This window comes from Sparus aurata, chromosome 10 (assembly GCF_900880675.1).
Source record: "Sparus aurata chromosome 10, fSpaAur1.1, whole genome shotgun sequence".
NCBI classification, from domain to species: domain Eukaryota; kingdom Metazoa; phylum Chordata; class Actinopteri; order Spariformes; family Sparidae; genus Sparus; species Sparus aurata.
Genome location: NC_044196.1, coordinates 22548167 through 22574220, shown reverse-complemented (window position 1 = coordinate 22574220; position 26054 = coordinate 22548167). Strand labels below are relative to the sequence as shown.

The 26054-nt window shown below is 42.2% G+C and overlaps 1 protein-coding gene across 1 annotated transcript; it reads right to left on the bottom strand.

Moving 5' to 3' along the window:
* Positions 1 to 2531: 2531 nt before the first annotated feature.
* Positions 2532 to 19157, bottom strand: aco1 (aconitase 1, soluble). The gene is made up of 21 exons (XM_030431084.1): positions 19043 to 19157; positions 17150 to 17282; positions 16896 to 17064; positions 16508 to 16645; positions 16280 to 16349; positions 16008 to 16191; positions 14522 to 14661; positions 14220 to 14391; positions 13945 to 14045; positions 13529 to 13645; positions 10419 to 10578; positions 10192 to 10327; positions 8067 to 8151; positions 7592 to 7748; positions 5949 to 6073; positions 5767 to 5871; positions 5223 to 5365; positions 4948 to 5095; positions 4736 to 4858; positions 4217 to 4402; positions 2532 to 4130 (listed from the first exon to the last, which is right to left on the bottom strand). The coding sequence occupies exons 2-21, from the start codon at positions 17256 to 17258 to the stop codon at positions 4014 to 4016; spliced, it is 2685 nt and encodes an 894-aa protein (XP_030286944.1). The 5' UTR covers positions 17259 to 17282; positions 19043 to 19157; the 3' UTR covers positions 2532 to 4013.
* Between the last annotated feature and the right edge of the window lie 6897 nt (positions 19158 to 26054).

Sequence of the window (26054 nt, the reverse complement as noted above, 5' to 3'; positions counted from 1 at the left end):
GTTCCAAGACCTCAGAACTTCTCAAAACCTGGCTTTAGACCGTATGAAACGGCGGTCATTTTCCTCTGATGTCACGCTGAAAGCTCAAATTTTGTACTGCAGTGTTTTAAGTTGAATGTAGTGAATCTGACATATTTTATCATGTTTTTATCATTATCATTTCACCTCTGTCCAAATTCATAAGCAACTAAAAATACGATGAAGACTGAAACTAAAGGACATACAACAACATGTTTGATAACCCGTTAGCTAATGTCCAACAGCAGCTTACATCAGTAATCAACCACATTAGGCCACTACTTGATAGTGTTACACAATACGCTCAGAAAGGCTTGAATTAATTCTGAAATATTTTCACTACCTAATTTCTTTTCAGGAGCTGATCAATCAGGAAGCGGTGAACTGATTATTTAAGAGTGAGATTAACCGGGAACACAGCAGTAAGACATCACAGCTTCCCACCATGAGTGTAACATCAGGGCCAAAATAGCCACTGCGTGAATACCGCCTATGGCCCGGCACTGTAGAGGACTAGGTTATTTAAATAACCTAACCAGCTTATTTTGTAAAAAATGAGATGAGAGGATTGATATCAATTTGACAGGTTGCGCCTAGCTTAGCATAAAGACTGTAAGCAGGTGGAAACAGCTAGTCTAGCTATACCCGAAGTTCAAAAGTGCAAAACACCAGCTGACCACCGTTCATTTTCCTTGTTCTGTAGGCCTACACAAACATTGAATCTCGTGCTCATACAGGGATTCACGTTGTTGGAACTTTTTCTTGTTGAACGGCAGTCAGAGGAGTGACTGTGCAGCTTCCTCAAACGTTGTCATCACAGCGAGGCTGTCAGATGTGCTTAGACCAAGAGAAAGACCTGTGCTCAGTGACCATGGCTGCTAGCAATCATGGATGAATATGTTATTTGTCAGGGAATTGTTCCAGCTCTAAAACCACAAAGAACCTTTTTAATTTATCTTTGTTAACAGAATAAATGAAATAAGATGTGCTGAATAGAAGTATTAGTAGGTGTATTTCTGAACTTTGGACAAAGTCAGGCTAGTGGTTTCCCTCTACCTCTAGTCTTTATGCTAAGCTAGGCTAACCACATCCTGACCTCTGACTTAATAGCCAAACGTGAGACCGTCATTGTTAAAAGACAAGACAGAAGACTTTATTTCAGAAGTTTAACCAAGTGAAGCATCAGATTTCCTGAAGCAGCTGCTGGTTTGTTGTCTACAGTGTAATGAGCAGCAGCTGCTCACAGCTGCCAGCGCCGCTTGAGACTTTTCAGACTTTAAAGGTTAGGGGAACTTTTAGTCTGTGGCTCTCTAAGCTTTGAATTATTCAAATGTTTTCAAATGAGTCCTGCCTATTTTGGCAGAGTTCAGGCCCATGCATTTGTGTGCGAGTATGTGCACGTGTTCGTAGGTGTGCTGGACCTCGGCAGGGTTGTACGTGCGGGGAACGTGCAGCTGGCTTTTATGTAAAACTGCGCTCCTCCCCTTACACACCAGCTTTTTCCATCCCTCTGTCGCTTCCCCCTGTGACGGCCGGGTCAGCATAAAAATGTGAAAACCTCCTTAAGCACAGTGCTGTCACTGACCCGTCATTTCTCAAAGAGGCTGCTGGGAGTAATTAGTAATGGCTGAGGAGTCCTGATGCTTTTGAGTTGGACATGATGTTTAGTGCGTGGGACAGAAAACAATGCAGGTCATAGTACCACCGTTTCAAATGTTGCCTCTCGTTAAACCTCCCGAGTGCATCGTCTGGTTGGTAAAATGAAGACAAGATAGAAACTGTTCTCATTGACAACATAAAGCACTCACTTTATCCTCCTCGTGTCGTCTATTTCACTGAAGCCTGCTGCAGATAGAGCAGCTTAAAAACAACCTTATCCTCCAAACTTTTGACAGTTCTTTTCAAGTAATCCGGTGACAGCCTGTGGACTATTTATGGACTTTAAAAAGCTTGTGGGGACTGCTTCAAGGTGCATATTCTCAAGTGTATTAAAAGAAAAAAAAAAAAAAGCTTTCCAATATAGTCCTGTAACTGAAGTTGAGAGCTCTGCCAAGTCACGGCAGATGAAGACGAGATTCAAGCTTTTTATAATAGGTGCAGTGTGGAATAAGTTTAGTTGGAAAAAATTTAAAATTAGCTAAAAATAACAGAATGAAATAAAAAAAGAATGTTGACGTCATGCTAACCAGCAAGCTCCGGCCCCTCCTTTCCATCTTACAGTCTAGACTGCTAGCTGCGTGGCTAACTGAGCTTACTATACATCAGCAGATACTATGGTATCGTCCCTATTTATTTGGGGTATAAAGTCAGGAGGTGGCCACTTCTTACATAATGCATCTTTAAGGTGCAGCTGATGTTTATAAAATCTTCAGTTGTTTCATAAATGGTTATATGGTTATAAAACACTTCATTGTAACTATGAACTAAAGTTTAATTATCTATTCCATTCACCATATCCCATTCATTAATGATGGTAATTGTTACAGACCGATGAAATAAAGACAGGAAAACTATTCCAAAAGGAAATCACATTTTATTCTACTTTTCAGTAGTTTTTGGCGTAATGTAGTCAGGCATGTTATGAGTAAGGAACATGGAACAATTCGACAAAAATGTGATTTTTGAGTGTTTTGGGATAACAGAGAAAAAACGTTAAGACACTGAGTCATAGGACATCACACGTTCAGTCATTAAGGCAGTCAATGACATTAACCTGACACACTGACAAAAGTAGGTTTAGGATAAAGTTTGGAATGTCTGAAGAACGAGCGTGTGGGGAGGGGAGAAACAATGCAGATAACCAAAGTGACACCTGAGGGGGGGAAATCTGATGAAATTAGTGCTGCCATGTAAGGGAAAGATTACTGTAATACAGTTTTTTAATGACAATAATATTCTACTCTCTCAGTCAAGTCACTCTACATTTCTTTCTTCACGATTAAGAGGTTCATCGCATCCGATAATCATGATCACTGACACCCCACCTTTTGGAGCTTTCAATAATATCCTCATCACTTGTCACGGAATGCTACAAGTTCAAAGATTCATTTTCATTGTGATTCTCCTTGACCACCAACTTCTCATGACCTCTAAGGTCAACACAGCTCTTTAACTTTAAGGTTTATTTTTGGGTTTATTACATCGTGGGTCATTTCTAGCAAGGGGTGGGGAATTGTTAGTATATTATTGACACCGCCACTCTTGGTGCTTTCTTATGATTCACATGGAGGGCAGGTTATGAGCTCTGCGTGGCTGTGTTAAGCTGTGGATGAAAATGGAACCTGTGGTTTTCTTCTGTTTCTGTTCTGCATTACTCAGCAGCTTCTGACAAACATGATGCATTTCCTTCCTCATAAAAACTTCATGTGTCAAAACTGCATCGTTGGCATGCTACTTCTTCCGTGTTTGTTGGCACACGGCTGCACATCTTGGCACATTACTGCCACCTGTTGATCAGTGGAATAGTGAAAAAAACAAAAAAAAAACAGGCCTGTTGCCATGACTCTGCCATAGCAGATGAACCAAAGTATATCAAAGATACACTGTTTTAAACCAGGCTCGAGATACTTTAAAATTGGACCCAAGGTGTATTGAACTGAAAGAGTCATTTGCCTTCGCTCAGAAGTAAAGTGCTGCTGATGAATGAAGTAATCCTGTGACCATAAACAGAGAGCAGGTGGGAATGAGTTAATCTCTGCAAAATTAGATACTGGAGGACTTCTGGTGGAGCTGAATCTGTAAATAACCATTTATTTCTGCATTAAATATTAACATCTCATATAAATCACCTGCTATGAAATCAAAAGTAGTAGCAGCATTGTCAGAAGTGACAATATAGTGATATTTCTTTGTGGCTCTTGGCATCAAACTTAGACACTGACTGGATTATTATTGGACGGTTTTCTTTGTTAGCTCACTACAGTAACACCATCTCGGACTGCAGCTGACAATCTGAAAAAAAAAAAAAACACTCTCTCTCCTCCTGTGCTGTGCGTTTAGTTTTCGGACATCTTGCGGATCATGTAGTTGAGGATGCCTCCGTGGTGGAAATATGCCAACTCCACGTCAGTGTCGAATCTCATCCGCACCTGGAATGTTTTCCCAGTGTCGAGCTGTGAGGGCAGACAGAGATAACATCAAGTGTTAGATTACCTCAGCAGTGGAGAGATACTCGTGTTCTACAAGAGTGTAAACGAACCTTCACGTCCACTATCATCCTGGGCGTGAGCTGCTCGGGGATGATGACGGTGTAGCGCTCTCGGCCGGTCAGTCCCAGGCTATCAGCGGTGTCACCGGAGAGATACTCCAGAGGGATCACTCCCATCCCGACCAGGTTACTGCGGTGGATCCGCTCGTAGCTCTCGGCTATCACTGCCTTAATGCCCTAAAGACACACAACAAGAGGCTCATTCTTCAACTTCAACACTCGGCTCTTTCCAGCAAACAACTTGTCACGTGACCAAAGTTTAACAGTAAAAACTCAGCTATCCCCAGGACAACTGTATTCACTCTCATTTACAAAAGGTGCTTTGACTTTTTGATGGTTGAGGAAACAAATTTCACTGTTAGCAAAAAAGTCTTGCTTGTTATTCTGGTCTCGGTGTTCATGTGACTCCCCTGGTAATGGCTTGTCTTGTAAATGAGCACATGCCGTCTCGGTATATGAACAAACATGCCTTCTATTTTAGAAAGGTGTTTTTTCTTTAGTGATGCTCACCAGCAGAAAGGGGCCCTTTGCTGCCCAGTCTCTGGAGCTGCCTGAGCCGTACTCCTTCCCTGCTAGAACCACCAGAGGTACGCCGGACTGCTGGTATCTCTCTGCTGCATCGAACACATCCAGCTGGGCAGAAAGGGCAAAATATGCCGGAGTGAGACAAAGACGAGTGAGGCAGCATCAAGTCGAGATCAAAGTCACAGAGAGGTGCTGACCGTGTCTCCTGTCGGCAGGTGAATGGTTTGTGGTGCCTGCTTGTTGAGGAACTTGTTAAACAGGCGGATGTTGGCAAATGTCCCTCTGGCCATGACAGCATCGTTACCTCGACGTGAGCCGTATGAATTGTAGTCGCGAGGAGTCAGACTGTCAAAACAGTTTGTTTTAAGAATGACTGGTTGTTACAGCTCACATGCTTCATTAAAACGGACACCAGACATAAAACTCTGTTGCTAATACAGCTAGTGAAGTTCAAATGGTTGGGGCAACTCACCCTCTGCTGGTCAGGTAGCGCGCTGCAGAGCTGGTCCTAGCTATGTTCCCTGCAGGTGAAATGTGGTCTGTGGTGACCGAGTCTCCCAAGTTCAGCAGCACGTAGGCGTCATTTATTGACTTGGGTGGCTCCAGCTGCATGGTCTGAATACAGAAAGAAATATTCAAGATACAGTACAGCATTATAACAATAACCAGAATAATATTAAGTTATAGTATAAAAAGTCTTCAGTAGTAGATACTAGTTATTAAGAATAGTAATAAACAGCAGCAGAAAGAGCAACAAGTTCAGGGATGATAACATTCAAGTTCAACAATATACCAATAACTTATATTTACATTGGATTATTTATGAGAAGAAATCAGCTAACAATAACATCATGAAAGGTCCTAAAATAAAGTGTATTTTAAGTTAAGATGACTTCATTTTGATAACAGCAGACTTGCACTTCCATATGCTAGCAGTGGTAGTAGTTGTAGCTGTATGCTAGCAGTGGTAGTAGTTGTAGCTGTTGCATACGTTTGGAAAAGATTTGTGTATTTACCAAACCGTCGAAGAACGGTGGTGACTTGATGTAGGTCGATTTGGGGTCCCAGGTGTACAGCTTGTCGGAGGGAGCAACCAGAGAGTTCCACCGTTCATTCACGTTCTGCAACACAAACAATTGATGTCACCCACACATCTGTATCACACTTTTCCCACCAACAGAATACTAGGATATACTACCTCGATCTTCTCATAGACTTCTTTGAACATTGACGGGATGACAAAGGTTCTCTCTACAGCCTGGATCTCCTCCCGTGTGGGCCAGATGTCTCTCAGGAAAATCTCTTTGCCATCACAGTTAATGGCTGCAGAGGAGACAGAAAAAAAACAAGAGGGCAAAATTACCGACTGCCTTTGTTTTGAACCAATCTAGATGTACAGGCCCATATGGAGATAAAGTCAAGCAACTTTAGGAGCATTTCTACAGATGTAGGTCCCTATGATTTCCGCAATCACGGAATTGCCGAATTGGCCTATTAAAATGGAATCTATTTTTTTACACGGAATATTGCGATATTTGACATAATTTCATTAAAATACTGTTTTCGTGTGGAAGAGGAACGTATGTCTGGGGAAAACTGCAAGGAGGGAAGCAAATCTGGGTGGCACAACAAGACCCCTCCCCCTTTGGAACAATGTAAGCATGGCGAAGTGCTTGCCCATTTACTTCCTACAGATGAAGGAAGGCTTGTATAACAGAAGTCAGTGTAGATGAATATTTGCTTTCTACTGAATAGAAGTACCTGTTAAGAGCTTGGGGTGCTGGTACTATGCAAATCTCAGGGATGTAAACCAAGTCAAGAGAAGAGAAGAGGGGCCTTAAGACCATCGACAAACACTTAAACTCATGTGTCTGTACACTGTATAAGGTCCTCATCAATCAAGCTCAAAAACTTGATAGGACGGTCAGGTCCATTCATGAAGAAGTGGCTGTGACTGCCAAGATCTCTAGGCAGCATCTACTTGTATAACAAAGGAGCCTGGAACTGCCTCTCTGAGAGCTGGCTGGAGAATTAAGTGTGGGAGAACTGCGCTGAATTGGAATCCTGGGATAAGGTTATCCGGGCAACTAGAGCAGCAGGAAGGACATGGTGTCCAGCTGACGTAGCTCAGCCGGCAAAAGCTGCACTCAAGCATGCCGACATTGTTGGGAAGGTGCAACAAGGACCAGGGGGTCTTGGCACAGGGTGAAACAGGCCCCTCTGCCACAAAGGGACAACGCTGAAAGCCAATGCGAGCATTAGGGGCGGAGGAAGTTGAAGAAGAGCTGGACTTGGAGATTAGCAATTGCCATTTACGATAACCCACCCGCCTGATTCCACGTCAGAACCTGAGAAAAGATCCTGCTCACTGAAGGGACTGAGTTATCCAGTCTTGTGCTGGAACTGACATTCAGACTGCACTGCCACCACATGAGTCAGTCTCAGACTCATAGGCTAACCCTGTAAGCTATCTTTTTAAATGTCAACTTTGTCCAATCAAATTATAACAGTTTTGTCCGTGCAAATGTCATTCTTAAATCCAGAGACACACTGGAGCCAATCCACCCACTGAGGAAAAAACACAGCAACCTTTAGATTCCACATATAGCTGCAGGGTGCAATTATAATTCTATCAGTTTACAGAACAGCACTGGGTTAAACCCCCTCCGTTACAAAAGTGATATAAATTTCCCAGACTGGTTACAAATTGAGATCATGATCACGGGCCACGTCTTCACCAATCTGTTGTAAACTCTGTATGTAACCTGTATTTCCCATTTTGCAATTCAAACTTAAACTGCACTCAGATGTGCTGGATGCTCTCAAAATGTAACTACTCACCAATGGGCTCTTTCTCAAAGTCTATCCTCACAGTGCCGGCTATTGCGTAGGCAATGACGAGTGGTGGAGAAGCGAGATAGTTTGCTCTGGTGTTGGGGTGGACTCTCCCTTCAAAGTTTCTGTTTCCTGATAGCACACCAGCAGCAACCAGGTCCCCCTGAAATACAAATCAGTGCAAAAACATCAAATTATAAAAGTAAGAAAGAAAATATAAATGCATTATTTTGAAGTATAAAACTGTTTATCTACATAACTTGAAAAATGAGAGAGAAAGAATATTTAATCTCGAGTAAAAGCGCATGCAAACAGAAATAAAGAGAGCAAAGGTGGGTTTGGTGCCTACAAAGCTCTTGTTACTACAGGACAAGCATGCTTGAAGAATGCTGGGAAGAAAAAGAAAACAGATAAATGAAGCGAAAGAGCCTGAAGAGAAATGAAATGGAACGGCAGATATGTGGAGACAGCCTCTTGGTACCTGAGTTATGGACTCCACCACAGGCTCTGGCAGCGGCCCACTGTTGCCTATACAGGTCATGCAACCATAGCCAACAACCTCAAAGCTAACGGGAAAGATAAAATGATTGTTTACAGCGGTTCAGCTTCATATAACGTCAGTTGACTATTCACAAATAAATGAGAGTAGTGCTAAGGTCAACACATTTTTGTTGTGGTTCTACTGCAATGTCTTGGTAGTGTGCATCATGTAGTACTTATGCAACAGTTAGACTGTGAATACTTCAAGGTAGGGTGACAAAATAAACGTATCTGTGTACATGACTTAGACAATACGACGATATATACAGTGAGCAGACATTTTTCTTTAACGTGGTGAAAATGATGCGGAGCAAACTATCGAACACTGTGTTGACCTTTCAAAGCAGAAGGTCTGAGGTAAGATGTATCAGTCTTCAACCAGCGAAAAAGCAGTTTGAGAGCCATCACACTTGTATTAAAGAGGTGATGTACTGGGTTTGATTATGCTTGACAATCTGACTGTGTAAAAGCAGAGCTGTACGCTCTGCTCCGTTTTTTAATAACAACTTTACTGATGACTGCAGCAAACACACTTCAACTCTGACTCGGTCTCATCGCGGTCTTTGATACTTCCTTACTTAATACTGAACATAATGAAGAATTTCAGCCCTTTTTTTTTTTTAAGGCGCCTTCAAATAAAATGCATTATTATTATTATTATCATTAGTTAGCAGGAGCCCAGGGCAGCTGATCAGCTTAGCACCACAGGGTGGTGCGTCCCTATGATTTGCTAACCCTAACCCTAACCCTACTAGAGTTGAGAGCTGTGCACACTATAATACAGAGCGTTGGTTTGATCTGCTCCACTCTGCCCTGTTACAGTCACTGTATTACACTTTTAATACATATTCAACATTGCCTGAATCTGTTTCAAATTAACAACCCCCAAACACTTCAATGGAATTTCCTTTTATCATGAAGTACTTGCAGGAAAGAGCTGGGGAAAACTAATGGAATTGCAATACACAACCATTCCACTGCGATCCTTTTATCAAAAATACACAAGAGGGGCTGCTGAGTCAAGTGTGACATCTATTGGTGGACTTCAATACGCTGGCCAGTCCATGGTGCAGGTTGTTCCAGCATATACCACAGATCTCAATAAGTTTGTGATCTGGGAAATGCTACTGGCTCAAAATCTTTGTCAAGTTCCTTTAGCTGTTTAACTAAAGCCCAATTGAGAAGTGATTCAAGAATGTATATAATGATATTATATTATGTATTAGATATTGAGGTTTTAGAAGTTAAATAACAAGATATCACTGAATATTTTCTGTAGCAGAGTCTAGGGTTCATATTCAACCTGTGGTTAGTTTCAGCAACAAAAGCACTTTAGGTGGGTTAAGGTGAGGGGAATGTATTGTTTAGTTTGTGCAACAGTCACAAAATAGTATCACTAGGATTCACATCGGTTAAAGTGTGAGGTAGATTGCATTTTCAGTTTAATATTGATATAGATCTGTCTGTGAAATACTGGTAAAATAAAATCTTTAGGTCTCCATTTCCACCCTGTGATACTGGGATGGCATCTAACTGTCTTCCTGAGCAGATGGAGTTGGAGTATTGAACTTCTGTCACATAGTAACAAGTGGTTGTATAAAGTACATCCAAATGTAATTTACAATCATGGTCAAAAGTTTACATCCAGGTAAAAACACAGTATGTGTTGAGGGTGAAAGTTCATTCTTAACCGTGGAAATCCAAGATAATACATTTGTTATTGGACTAAACCTAATGAAATTTTGTTTGTGACAAATTAGTATGTGTTCCTCTCATTCCGTTACAGAAAAAAAAGACTTGCAGAAATCACTGGAATGCAAGATTGCCATGATATACATGTTCTTCACAAGTGTATGTAAACATTTGACCACAACTGTATGTATTCATCAGCAAGCTCCACATGTTGAAAAAGTCTGAAGTTCAAAGATATGGGGGAAAAGTTAGCAAGTTGGCCCTGCTAACTGCATTTGTGGGTCACATTCCTGTTTTTGCTGTGTTTTCTTCCATGTTTGGGATGATTCCACACATAAAGACAACTGACTGAAGGAGTGATCGGAGCAGCTCACCCAAGCTGAGAGAGGTACTTCATGACGCCGCTCTCCTTTAGGTAGTAGGTGACCACGCCACTGCCAGGTGACAGGCTGGTCTTTATGTACGGCTTCACACTCAGGCCACACTCTATTGCCTTTTTAGCGAGGAGTCCTGGAAGAAGAGGCATAATGTCCAATCAGTCTCCACCCTGACCAGGATACACTTCTCAAAATCCATGGTAATAGAAGCATTGTTCACCCACCTGCTCCGAGCATGACTGATGGGTTGCTGGTGTTGGTGCAGCTGGTGATGGCAGCGATGACCACTGAGCCGTGGCTTAACGTGTACTCTTTTCCATTAAACTGGAAGGGGATCGCAGCGTTGTGATGCTCGGGAGCCACTTGGAAACCCTTGAAACTTTGCTGAAATGTCACAGAACAAAATGACATGACTGGAGTCAAACTGTGCCCCAAGGAGTCATGGATACAAGCCAGAGCTCTCACTAAATAACAGGGCAGGGTATTGTTTGAATTGTTTTGATAGGTGAGCTAAGCCAACATCGAAGTTTTTGTGAGGATACCAGAACAACTAAACAAGATTATGTATCTAAACAAGACATTTGATGCTCGACTTTGTGGCTTTCTACTTTGTGATAGAGAAAATTATAATCCACACCATAGTCTCATGTTTCCCGTCATGACTTTTTAGCTTGACTGTTTATCTTCTATATCCTTATTTTTCACACTTGTCTTTTAGCCTGAGGAGCACAGCCTGAACTTGATGCATGGTAAACATGAGAATATGCTGTAGGGCTGGGCGATATGGCCTCAAATCAATATCACGATATATTGAGCAACTCACCTCGATAACGATAAATGAACGATAAGTAACCCCCCCCCCCCCCCCCCGCACCTAAAAAAAAGGAAAAAAAATCCTGTGTATTTACAGAAATGCCACTTTAAAGGACTGTAAAACTACATTGTAGTTAAGATTTATATTATTTATTTAGTAGTTAAGAACAACTGATAGGCACATAATTTAACAGCTGAAAAGCACAGATTACTTGAAATGACAAAAACTGAACAAGTGTAAAAGTATAAAATATACAGTCCCTTATAAAGAAATTCTAAGCTTCTCGCTTCTCGCTTTTTTTATTTCTTCGAATTGAATCACGTGGTTGTACTGCAGGTGGTGGAAGAGGTTGGATGTAAATAAATAAACATTTTGAGGACTTCAGAATCAGAATCTAAGACATGAGACAAAATAGTAGAGAAGTTGACATTGCTGCTTAATAATATGTTAACCTCTTGAGCATTAGAGAACTTTTTTTACCACTATTTTCTTTATCATTATATATTTTTGATAGACACAGAATCTGTTTCAGAGGTCGGAGGGTCACATGACATGGAAGCTATTGAGAAAAAAAATCTAGATTTCTGCATATTAATATTCATATAAAATAGAGGAAGCACTAAAGTACAATAAACATAGCTGTGTCTCATTCGTCCAGTTTACTAATACAATCTGCTGCTGGAGTCACTGGGTCACATGTCATGGAAGATATTGAAAGAACTGCAATTATTTTGTATTAATATATTTATGCTAAGTAATTTGATGACAGTCCCTAAATCAGTTTCCAGCGATTCAATGCCATGTTCTGGGAGGTGAGCTGACCGTCTTCCTGCTGCTCACACTGGGTGAACCTCAGTAAAGTCGCGGCTGGACCCGAGTAGAGCTTAGAATCAAGCCCGACCCGAGCCCGTGCACGTTGTGTCCGAGCCCGGCCCGACACATTGAATGTAATTATGAGCCCGAGACCGATTTAAACCTGACAACTGTTTAATACGTGGGCTGTTATAACTAACCCCCAATTTCCACTGGATACGTCTCCGCTGCGTTGCGTCTCCGCCACGCCAGCGGAGCAAATACGTTTCACTTTAGTCAATGTGTCAATCTCCACCAGGTCCGCTGCGTTGCGTCTCCGCCACGCCAGCGGAGCAAATACGTTTCACTTTAGTCAATGTGTCAATCTCCACCAGGTCCACTGCGCTGCGTATCTGCTCCGTCCCAGCTCCGGCAGTCCGGCGCCCTCTGGCACAGATACGCAGGACTCCTATATCTGGCGGATGCCGGAGTGCGACGCAGCAATTCAGCTGAATTTAGCACCGAGCAGACAGGAAGTCAAGCGCTAAAATAACAAACAGCATCCGGTTACCTTTCAAAATAAAACACTCGGTGTTGACACCAGTACATAAATCTCAAAAAAAGAGACAAACACAAGCTTTTCTGCTAATCCCTCGGTCGGGCACACTTCGTGTTCTTGATTTTAATAACACAGACCTATAACTGCGGTCGTGAGTGTGATTATGTGTTTATGTGATTATCGCGGGAACTCCTCTGCCTCGTGAGCCAGCTGTCTACCGTACTGCGCCGCAGCGGACTCAAACCGCAACCGGTGGGGATTGCCGGACGGCGGAGCAAAACCGGATCGGAGCTGCAACGCAGCGGACACGTATCCAGTGGAAATTGGGGGTAACGTTCTCGACTACAATTGCGAGTTGTTTTAACTACAGAAATCTTAATGAATAATGCAACAAGTGCCGCACTTAATGCACTCGACAAAGCCGACAAATGTTATTATCACGGCCCACGACTTGTTTAAAATGGGTCCACACCTCCGACTTTCCTCCAAACTTGCTCAAAGTTAATTCTACTGTTTTTATTTTTTCCTTTACATCTTCATGCCCCATGTTGCACTTAAGCTACACAATCAGTGATGCCGGTAACACGTTACTAGTTTTGTCATTTTCCTTAGTAAAAATATATATTTTTGCTTTCTTCTTGCGTCTCGGGGAGTGACGTCACGTACGCGAGAAGTCACGTTTTCCAGCATGAGGACACTCACGTGTCAGACCACGCAGAGACACAAATGCAAACAACAATGGAGGGAGGAGAGAGATGCGCGTTTTCTAGCTGGAAATACAGTCATTATTTTGAGTGAATAAAAAACAAAAGACAAATGTTTGATCAATGGACCGGCCCGGCCGAAGACAGTGGCCTGTTGCAGCCTTAGAACGCAGCATCATTACACAAACTGTCCCAGCGAGAGTGGGTTCACTTGATTACTAACCTGGCATAGCTGGTGTTGCATCAGCGGGCGGAGTTTGCCATCAAAATAATGTAAAAAAAGCACATCGGTATATGCCGGGGTAGATTAATCAAGTGGACCTAACATGTCCCCTGTCCCTAGTGGATGTTATGCCTATGACACCGAATATACCGACATGGCCAAAATGACGTCGGTTATCGTCGTAAATTTCGGTATAGGTAAATTTTCGGTTTATCGCCCAGGCCTAATATGCTGGTACACACCTTTGCTCCCAAGCAGGCTTCGAAGTCACTCTTCATGTCGGACACCGCGATTCTGTCCTGGGGTCTTTTGGGACCGCTGCAGCATGGAACCACTGTATCCAGATCCAGCTCTACAACCTGAGGGAGAGAAGGTGGTTAATATTACATTTCTTTGCTTCACTTACGATCTGCCTGTGCACACACGTAACTTGGTAAGTCATTCTTTTTTTGCATTAACATTTATAACTGAAACTGTTGGAAGTCTTTTGATTAAATCAATCATTTATTTATTCTTATGGTTATGTTTTAGTGTCGGTATGATACAACCTCCTGCCAAAAAGGAGAGAGAAAACGGTCTGCTATGACTGCTCTAATCAGCATGTGCACTGTGCCACTTTTGCTTTTATGTGCTGAACAATCTGTAAGAAAAACCTGACCTGAGTGAAATCTGGATCCTGTGAGACATTGTTGTAGTCTCTGAACATGCCCACTGCCTTCAGGTACTTTGTGATGTAGGCCAACTTTTCAGTGTCTCGCCCTGCAAAAAGAAACGGAGACAAACCCTGAATGTGATACCCTGTGATAAATCATATATAAATGACATATACCATTTAAGTGAAAATCTCCAGTCAGTTATTGAACAATGGAAATCAACTCTGCAGCAGCACTGTACTGTCTGTTAAGTTTTCTTTCTCTGCAGCTCAGAACCCACCTGTCTGTGCCAGGTACTGGATGCTGACGTCGTCCACAGGGAAGAAAGCTGCCGTGGCTCCGTACTCCGGACACATGTTGGCAATGGTGGCCCGGTCTGCGATAGACAGCTGAGCGACACCGGGTCCAAAGAACTCCACAAACTTGCCCACCACACCCACCTGACGGAGGTGCTGAGAGCATAAGGGGAAGACATTAACACTGGATACAATCAAATAGTCTCTGCATACCTCGTGTTTTTGAATATTGTACTGTGAATGGTCTCTTGATAAATAGTTTGAATGTAAAAGTGATTCTCGTTACCTTCGTAACAGTGAGGACGATGTCAGTGGAGGTAATGAGCTTATCTGGGGTCCCGCTCAGCTTGTATCCCACCACCTCAGGCAGCACCATGCTTATTGGCTGTCCCAGCATTACAGCCTCTGCTTCAATTCCACCCACACCTAGAAGGTTACACCACCAATCACAATTAGAGCTCAGAGATCAATTCAAATAAATTGGTTATGTTTGATCAATTTAACGTTTTCATGTTAGGAGTGGCTGACAGGGATAAACTCCTCCAACATTGTGTACCTAATCATATTGCCATATCCATACATGTTTTTTATGTTTGTTTTGTTTTTTCTGCTCTTACTTATTGCATATTTTAATTAGTTTGCCAATTGTAAACAAGAAGTAGGCTTCTTATGTGTTGTAGCCATGGAGAAAATGTATGATGTGACAAAACAGCTATACAGCACTTGATCTATTGCAGAGAGTTCAACTACATCATGTTTTATTTTTAAAACATGACTTGGGGCATCTGACATTAGTTTGGATGATTGGTCAATGGCAGGAAATACAAAAGTATTCTGGGACATTTTAAACTGTAAAATGACAGAGAGGCTGAGGCACAGCCTACATTGGCCTTATGACACAGGTCTGTTACAGTGTGTGTTTACAATATGTCCTGGCAAGATCACCTGACAATACAGCAGAGCTATAACTTGCAGTTGTTTATTCACTGAGACCCAGTAATGTCTGTGTGGAGTATACGGAAAATGCAGTGGACTTTTTAGTGCTTAATGTTCAATTGTCATGTTGCAGCCACCAGTGTTTTCTAAAGCAGCCCCGTTCATTATATATTTTTTAAATCAATTATTGTGTGTGGGCTCATCTGGGAAGTTTAATCCAAGCTTTCCTTAAGATGTTCTCACTGGTCATCTGTGGACTGTTGGAGACTGATGCTCAGAGCCCAACCTCTTCCTAAAGCTGTATTCAGACCAAATCCGGTGTTTTGGCTGAACTCGCCCATCAGTTTGCAGAAAGGAGAAGCTGCTATGTTGTTATGCTACTAGCATGCTGGTCCTAACCGCAGTAAACAACCAGGACGCGAGGCGGATCGTCACCGTGTTTTAAACTGGGGCACAAGACGAAAGAGTGATCCCAAGTGAAATATCACACTACAAAGAGAAATGTTTTTTGTGTTCCCTGTGTAGCATTCAGCCATGCTTGATAACATTCCCAGCTACTGACCAAGTCAACTCTGCCTCGGATCTCCGGTCGTGTGTCTGACACAGTAAGCATGCCAGTTCTACAGCGATCATCATATCAGTATTAAAGTTAACCTACTAAAGGACTGATCAGCTTAGTAATGGTGTTAGATGCATTAATCAAAGCATGCTGGCCTCTGAGCATAACCTCTACTTTTTCTTGACTGAAACCCTAACTGGTGACTATGAACCGTCTCCACAGACACATGAATGTCCTACACTGGCCATTCATACAGTAGATGAGACATTGTTCTTACCCCAGCCCAGGACTCCCAGTCCATCGATCATTGTGGTGTGTGAGTCGGTGCCCACCAGGCTATCGGGGTAGAAGTAACCATCATATTTAAACACCACTCTAGCCAAGTACTCCAGGTTGACCTGGTGAACGATCCCTGAACCGGGAGGAATGATTCGCATGTTTCTGAAGGCTTTAGAGCCCCACTGGGGAGGACAGACAATATATTTAAGGGTTAAAAAAAAATCTGAACATGAAAACACCACATACACTGGGCTTGTTCAAACTGAATACCTTTAAGAACTGAAATCTCTCTCTGTTGCGGTCAAACTCTAAGTCCTGGTTTTTCTGAAGGCTATCAGACCTGAAAGGGAAAAGAGCCAGTGAGTTTAAACTGCATTACACAGTGTTCGAGCCTCAGCAAATAGATGTGCTGATCACACATTATCGATGTGGACGACACACCAGAAACTATGGACTGATGGTGCCATGGTGGAGAGAGTATGATGAGCATGGTCTTACTTCCTGTTAAAGTCCACTTGGATGGAGTGATCGATGACGAGATCAGCGGGGCAAACAGGATTAATCTTCTCTGGGTCACCGCCTAGTTTCATCACCGCATCCCGCATGGCAGCAAAGTCCACCACAGCTGGGACACCACTGCAACAAGTCAGAGTGTGTCAGCATAGCACCATCACCACACCACCATCATCATCATCACTTCACTGAATCAGGGCTGAAATCAATACCATCATTTAGGCGTAAGCAGCTCCATGAGCTATAACGGGCATCATAACTGATAACTGCTAACTTAGCACTAACTACTATTGTTCCACACCACAGTGCTTCATCTAACATTGACAACTTGTGAAGTAACGCTTGATATCACTATCATATTGTGTCCACATACGTGAAGTCCTGGAGGATGACTCGGGCTGGTCTAAATGGCACCTCCACAGTTTGAGTCTGTGTCTCCTTCCAGTTGAGGATGCTCTCCACATCTGAGCGCTTCACCAGAAACTCATCACAGTTCCTGACAGCTGACTCCAGGAGGACCCGGATGGAGAACGGCAGACGGTCTGAGGAACAGATGAACAGTGAACCTCTCTGGAGTATACGCTACACCACTCATGCTATGAAAAGAGGTTTCATAACTGTTGTTACCATATCTGGGATCTCCAAGTTTAGACAGATTGTAAAACTGCTGCTTTGGGTCCTTGGGGTCCAGGGGCTCCACTATATGTTGAAAAGGATTTTTCACAGTCGCAGACATCCTCCTCTACGTGTCAGTACAAACCTAAAAGTAGAAATGTAACCAAGACAACTCCAATTTAACACCATACAATAAATGACAGAGAAGTAAGGATGAAATTAAACAAATATTCTCTTTACAGAGAAAAGGGATGTCGTGTCTCACAACAGTGCAAAAACAGAAACACACAAACTACAACCCGAGGTCTTTCCATATTCAGTGTGGAAATGGATTAGCCTCTAAGGTTGCAGTCCACGTGCGCCAGTACAGCCAGAGGTTACTGAACTCTTGGCTCATGTTTTACAAACCTTACATAACTAAATCTCACTAGCAATCTGATAAAGCTTTAAACTGTGAAATGTGCTTGTTAAATATGTAGCGACATGTTTCGGAAGCTGTACTGGCAGAAAATGAACACAGACTGAATAAGAATTTTGACAAATCCGGGTCTACTACAATGAATTAATTTGGTTCCTTCCTTGATGTTATCTGTGTTAAAGGTGAACTGATAAAGAGAGCACCTGAGGGGGCCGTCACATCCTGAGTGTCCACATATTTGGCAGGTGAGTTAAAGTGCAGGCTGAAGCACTGCTGCAAAGCACAAAGTCAATCTATGAGGACACTGTGATGCAACACGCCTACTACAACCAGCAGCGCAGTACTTTGAAGACATGTGTCCAGTGCCACACTATGAAACAGTAACAATGAATGCATTTGTATATGAATTAATAATGACTAGTGCTGGGTGTTTAACAGATATAGTTAATGTTCCATAAGTGACAATCTGGTGAGATTTGTAGCATTGTTTACGATATCTTTCGGCAGAAAGTTCCTAAAGTCAAATCAGAATTTAGACAATTAAATATCTTTTTAGCGAAGGTACAGCGTTGTGGTGCATTTTTGACCACCTGTCAAATTGAAAACAATTAGGGGGACATACTGCTAGTAATCGCTAACTGTTGCTGCTGTTACCTAGTTAGCTCAGTTAGCTGTGCAGCTAGCAGTCCGGACTCAGAGTCTGTAGAGTGTTGGTGTTATGCTAGCTGGTTATCATGCTAACCTTAGTATAAATTTTTGCAACACAATCGTCAGAACTGTCACTCACATCATGTTGATCATTTAAACTGTTGGATGTTTACAACTAAAACTTTTCCATACTGCAATGTTCTTGTCTGGCTAGACAAGTTTAAAGGTGAGTGAGTGAATTACCAGATTTTACATTAGATGAAAAACATGTTTACATTCCTGAGATTATTATCAATATAATTATAAAGGACACAATTTCAACAAATCAGCCAACGATTCCCATTAAGAATGATAACTTTTCTAAAAAATAATAATAAATAAATAAAATCCTTACAAAATTTTCTAATATAATACTATTACTTATTACGGTGTTTTAACCTCTGTTATGAGACTTAATCCTGTCCAGCTTGCTTCATTCATATTTCCCTAATGCTCCATTCCCAACGCTTACATGGCCCTCTGACGCAAGTTAGCATTAGCTACGTGGTCAAACTTAAGCATTTACAAATATGCATACGTTTTGGATGAAGACACAAAGATAAGGGAACAGTCTAATAAAGACCACTAGTAGCTTTCCCCATTTCACATAAGCATGACTTGGCAAAAAGGCGTAGCAGTTTTGAACCTGACAGCCAAAGTTACCGCAGCTAGCTTACGGCTCAACTCTTTTGCATGACAGCAGCAGAAGGGGGTTCTCCTACGTGAGCTAACTGCGCAACGTTAATGACACGCAGCTAATAAGACAGTTGAGTCAACCTCGGAGATATTTAATAACTTACTTCTGTGTGCAGCAGAGGAGTCACCGCAGGGTACGGTCGAGTGGTAACTGACTACAGTTCTGTCAGTGACCTAACCTTACTCACCCAGATACACTGGCTTCCGCCGCAAGCAACAACAACAATCACACTTCCGCCCAGAGTTTCAAAATAAAGGTGCTTAATGTCTCGAAGCCAGGGCCCTTATCAGAAATGTCATTTGAGAATACACCTCCCTCAGTTCTGTTCTCTTTATGGGGTGATCAGCCTCCTTAGATTCACATAATGTCGAGTTTAGTAGCATAATTATTTCTCTTATTGTGTGGTCCAGCTATATTGTGTATATTATTTCATTTATCAATTTCAAGGGTTCATGAACAGCCACCCATCTTTTCTTTTTATTTGTTTTACCTCACGCATTATTGATTGTTGGTTATTTACTTTTCATATGGTATTTAAATATACAGTATAACTGAAGATCCTCTTAAGCACAGTAATGTTTTTAGTGCAACATAACCAAACCACAGAAAAATACCTAGAAAGTGTGTGACGTATTGGCCAAATAAGATTTAACATAACAACATAGAAATTACAATTTGACTCTTTCTCAGAGCTGATTTGTTTAATGCATGGTTCTGGTGCAAATCAAACTGGAAGATCTAGCTCAAGACCAAAATAAATCTCAGTCAGAAGTCTGGTGTGGCCTGTGAAACATCCCTGTGATGATACTTGTAGGAGAAAATCAAGACAAGCTGTTTTTATATATTTGGTAGTCAGGGAGACAAATGACTTGTGAAGGTGGGAATGCAAATTAAAAACAGACCTAGTTACCACTAACCTTTATCTCAAAATAAAATCTGAACAGAAAATAATCTCTATATTACATGTGTAGACACACAATTTAGTGGCCTCCAGCACCAGCTGGCAGACAGCAGCTGTAATGGCTGCAGCAGCACCACCTATTGGACATTTTCATGAGCTGCACCAGGACCTGCATCATCAAATCAGCAATTTATCATCTTTTTTGATGACATGGAGTCAGAGGCTTGATGTAAAAAAAAGAATATACATTTGGCTGAGAGGGGATCATGTACCCAACATGAGGCTCATCTGGCTTTTATCAGTCCCTGGATGGAGCAGATTCATGCACAGGCTGCAGCCCAGGGCACCCCATAAATTTAAGGGTCCTGGCTAGCTAAAACTAAAAATATATCAACTTAAACTCTGCAAACGGATTTGAATGGTTGTGAGAAGACACGTGTGCTGTCATGAAGTTTGTTTTACATGTTAGGGTATATAGATGGATTTACAAGGAAGTGTTCCCTCTTTAAGATTTCAGTTCAGTACTTTTTAAGCAACAAATTCATATTTGTGAGTCAGTTTGATAAACTACTGTTCAGTAATCTCAGTCACAGAGGAACTGTACTGTTGGTGGTTGCTGAAAGTCCTGCTGCAGTTTTATAAAATGTCCAGTAGATGGTGGTGCAGCTGCAGCCATGAGATAAAATGTAACATCTTGTTTGCTGCCGACCGCATCGTAAGAGGAACTCACAGGCCACACCGGACTTCTACATGAGATTTGATTTGATGTTGAGCAGATCTTCCTGTGGAAAGAAAGTGATGCTTTTCCTTTCAGTAGCCTATTGCCGATTGCAACATGTGAGTTGCTGTGGCTGCTTCTGTTCGGATTTCTTTAAACTTCTTTTTAACTCTGTCACCTGATTGGGGCTCAGCTCATTGACACCTGCAACAGAGTCCAAATCACAACAGCACAGTCACACTTGCTGTTGCCTCCATTTTTGTTCACTTCTTATCGCTTATAGATGACAATATAACACATATCATAAGGAAGAAAAAAAAGTGATATCTCTGCTCTTTATCTGTTTAGATTATTTGTTTTTAAACTGCTCATAATGAGTCCGACAGTGATATAGGAGTGTTAATGGTTGACCAGTGGACTGCTTTTTTTCTGCTTACAGGTGCCTACATTACCAACAATGCGACATAACTTGTGATAATAACAGATTACCAAGAGAATGAAAGGCTTTATCCTACTTTTTTCACATACAGTATGCAGTAGTACTCCCCAACATCTGTAAACACACTTTAATGCGATATTGACCCCTGCTGAGTCACTGTTTAACCCAGTGACTAGTAGCAGGTGTTAGTTCATTGTTCCAGTAAATATAGTAAACATCAGCCTCACATTTATGTTTATTTTCCTTTTACAACACATATGTGTGTATATATTTTTTGTCATAATGTTCTTTAATTATTCTATACAACTCAACCAACCAACCCCCTTGTGTGCACGTTTCCTCGTTGGGAGTCGCTGTTGTAGAGTGATCAGGGTTTTGCAATACAATCACTTTTGAAAGAAATATATATGCTATATGCTAGCTAAATGGCTTGGCATAAACATGTCAAACAGATGTGGATACTTAAAGGTCCCATGTTTTTCTTATTTTCAGGTTCATACTATTATTTTATGTGTAGAACATATCATTTTTCCCATACTGTCCATTGCTGCAGCACAGCGATTCAACCTCTGTCCGTACGCTCGGTTTAAGTGCCTGTCTCTTTAAGGCCCCCCTCCAGAAAAGCTCAGTCTGCTTTGATTGGCAAGCCCTCATAGACCTGAGCAGGCATAGCCCACGGTGTTCCCGCATCAGCTCTACTGGTGTTTATGCAAATATGGCTATGACAGGGGGTGTGGCTGAGGGCAATGACTGTATAGTTGTGACGTCACACATTACAGAAGTCCTGACGGCTTGTTTAAAGGCAGTTTCCAAGCACAGGCTGTGTGCATTTCTCTGTGGATTGAGTGTTTTGATACTCTCACAGTATTTATATAGCACTTAGACATGCTTTAAAAGTCCACATTGTTTTCTTTTTTTCAATTGTTCCCCATGAGGAGTGAGTGTCAGTGGCAGCAGGTGGCTGATTAGAGGAAAGGTGCAGCACCCAGCGCCTTCTTTTATGAGCTCCTGCCTTTTTTGTGCGGCTGCTCTGAGAACTTCCAGTTGAAAACCTCTCAACTTTGCAGAAAGGGGCTGATGGCGTCACCGCCGCTCTTTTTTCTTTTCCCTGGCCTAGGCGATAATATTCATCGTATTTTGTCTCCTATGGATCATGTCATGCACCCATATCCTCCCTGCTCTGATCTCACATGAAAAACAAACAGATAGTAAACCACAAAGTGGTAGTGTCGTTCATATTATTGTCAATATATCATTAATTGATACCTTATCAAATCAGTACTTCCTCTTGTTCTGTGGAATCATACTGTGATTAACATCAGTGTTAACATGTTGGGCGATGGTCAACTGAGCATTTTCCTAGTTGTAATTTTTCACACATTGATCAACAGTGAATTTGATCTCGTGGCTTAGGACACGATGTAAACATGAATTTAATTAGTGTCCAGTGTTTGTCTTTAAGCAGTCCTGGTGCTTTTCTGAGCTTAACTGATGTTTCTAATGGACTAATTGTGTGTCAAACCAGCTTGTAGTCCACCTGACTTGTCAGAACATTCATGGGACCATAAATAAGAGTTAATGTAAAGGCTTAAATGTATGTATGTATGTATGTTTGTATATGTGTGGGGTGGGCCACACTTTAAACTGATTGTCCTTTGTGTCAATGTCAGAGCTGCTCCAGGCACCAAGGTGACAGGAGTGATTGACAGCTCAGTCTGTTCCCGTGACTCAGAGACATCTTTCCATTCAGCCTCTGCTGCCAACACACTGTGTGACCTTAGCAGTTACAGTAGACACACACACACACACACACACACACACACACACACACACACACGCACCGGACACACGCATACACACACACACACACACACACACACACTCACTCATGTGCACACACGCACAGACACACTGTGACTTCATAAGGGGCTGGGTTTTGATAGCAGGTTGTGATTGGCTTGCCGAAGATGGTAGGTGTGGTTTAAGGCATATCAATGAAGGTGTGTTAGGACAGCAGAGATGTCATGGCGACTGAACAGTATGTCCAGACTATCGTGTAGCATCTTCTACTAATTCTGGCTCATGCTGCGATGGCTTCGATCGATTTTATTGCGTACGACTGATTTCTCTTCAGGGTTTATAGACTCTGCATGTTTTAAGTGACATGAAAAATCCATCAAATCCCTGTAATACATTAGCAGATCAGAGGGAGATAGCAAAGCAAAGCAGGGATATCTCAGCCCCTCAGTCTATTAAATGCTGTGACTCAGATAGAGGATGGCGTCACACCAGTGCCACATTTATTCACTTTCCCTGCAGACGTGCACATAAGAGCCACTTGAATAAGATTTCCAAGTGATATGATGCGAGACCCCACACTGGACCCTGCATGTTTATATAATGCCCCAGCTGTCTTTAGTTGTTGTCGGTAGCAGACAGATATCATAGCTGACATCCTTAGAGGTTACAGGTGGCTGCTTTGCCACAGGGGACATTATGTTGGGTCATGCAGGGATAAATGTGTCACTGATTCACACCTGCCATACCCCAGGTACTGCTGGAGCCCCCCAAACACGTCAGTCGCCATTTATCTGTGGCGTATGTATACATGTTGGCACATGTGACCCATTGCAGTCTGTAAAGTGGTAACAGCAGATTTTGATGCCACATTTAGATGGCAGGGTTTTACTTCTCTTTGGATTAAACACTGCACCTTTCATGGCCAGATTAAAGGGTTGTACCATGTAGTTTGGGAAAATACTGTGCTGCCATTTTTTTGTTATAGCAGGTTATTATGACACATATTAATAATTGTTGCTAGGCGGCAACCTTCGGGAGAGTGCTGTTCATGTACAGTGTGAAACCCGATGTCAACACTGAGTTCTTTTAACTTACTAACCCAGTTATGTAATGTCACATACATATGTTACTTAGTACTAGTAGCATAGCATTTTTGGAACCACAACCACAATGTTTCCCTCTACCTCATTAAGGAGTTTTCTCGCATTAACCCACCCAAACTGCGACTGTACAAACGAAGGTCCGGTATGTGTGTCATGTTGTTTTGGGAACGGTGATCTACCTCGTTTCTGGAAATGCCGACAATCACTGGATAAGAATGGTAGATAAAGCATGACAAAGTGGCCTCTAGGGTGCCCTTCCAGTGGACAGAACATGGTAAGGTGACCTCTCTTCAATATGAATGTAACACGACTTTGTGCCAGCGGGTGGCCCGCCGCATACAGTCCACCAATGCTGACAATCAGCCTATTGGGTTGAAGGTATAATATGAGGTTGACCAACTAACATGCCACAGTTTAACTTAAAGGTAGTTTATTTAAATTGGTAGAAGATTTTGGAGAGGATAGGAAAGGGGTGTTGGGGTTGTTGGGCGAAGAGGGGGGTTTGAGTAGATGATGGGTCAACATCTTGGTCGGCGTGGCTTCATCATCACTCTTGTAGTTCCTGTGCTGGAGGATCTTCTTGCCATGGATTTCGGTCCCAAAGACTGTGCTGCCCGTGATCCTTTGAGAGAGGATAGTGGAGAATAAGAAGGTTATGAGAACTTGAGACGAACAGGAGATAACTGGTTCGGCTTGCCTATAGAGATTCCACAGGTGAGTGAATCAGAGAGAATATGTGGTTGAGTTAATGAGACACAGGTGGTTGGATTGGCTGGGCCTTGGTGGCAGATCAGTGAGGAATGGCGTGGTCCAGCTCCTGAACCTTAGTTATAATAACTCTGTATGTTTTCTATCACTATTTTCATGGATGAAGCTAAGTAGCTGGCTTTGTAGGAAGAAAAGAAGTCCCCATTCATAACCCCGCCAAGAAAGCTCTGATTGGTCAACTATTTCTCCGACCCATTCAAAACTGCATCTGTGGGCACAACCCCAGACTTACCATGAGTTAACCCGGTTAGCGTTACGTATTGTGCAAGGAATAACATCTTGTTTTATCTGCCTAATATTATAAGTGTGTCACGTCAAAGTGATAAAGCGGCCCATCCTTAAAACAATGAACACACATAAACACTACGGTGAACTCTTGTTTCTCCCTTGGGGCCACTGTAGTCCTCGTTCACTAACGTTAGGGGTTTTCACCCAGCCTCGATGTTCTTTGACAGGTGAACTGAGTCATTTCTGCCCAACTCTAAAATAACCTCTCTGCCTCTCTCTCTGTAGGATCATGGGCTCACACTAACCCTGCACAGCACCCAGACACATGGAAGAACCAGCTTCTATGAAGATGAACACGATCTGTCGGGATGATTCTGTAGCTGTCCAGAAGAAGTCTTGATCCAGTCCATCTATCTCTGATTAACAAGGTTTTGCAACCTCTGGGACCCACTTCCTCCTCCACTCAGAGATATCACATCATCTACCTTCCCCTCAATTATCATGGGAGCTTTCCTTTGTCTGTTGCAGGTCGAATCACTAACTGAATCAGAAACCCCACCCAGCACCATGTAGAGGAGCAGTATAAAAAGGTGCTCAACGCTGCTACTAGGTCACATGTGTTTGTCTCTGAGCTCTAACAGTTTTGAGGTCAACTCAAGGTGAAGGAGATGATCTCTTGTTCCACAGATTTGAACAACTGCAGCACAGGTATTGATATGTTTCACTGCAACATCCTTCAGTTTTTCCTCATAATAGGCAGAGGACGGACGGCATTGTGTTTGCAGTCATTCATATCTATCTGTCATGTGTCATGCAAACCAGGTACCATGTAAACCATGCACAGTGGCCACAGTAGCTACCATTATGGGACAGAAGTAAACATTGTCGGGGGTAACGCATTATAGTAACATATTCCTTTTAGCGTTAATGCATTAACGATACCTAATAATATTTCATTAATGTATTTCTACAGTCATGTCAGGTAAAGCATTACAATCTGTGTTACTATGGAAGCGTGTCATTATTGTTGTTTTACAAAGAATACATCAAAATGGACATGACCATATTAATATAGGCTCTGTGTGTTTAATACAGCAGATCCTATAAGTTCGGTCTCTGTGTGACTGAAATATTAATTAATTAATCAATAAAAAGGAG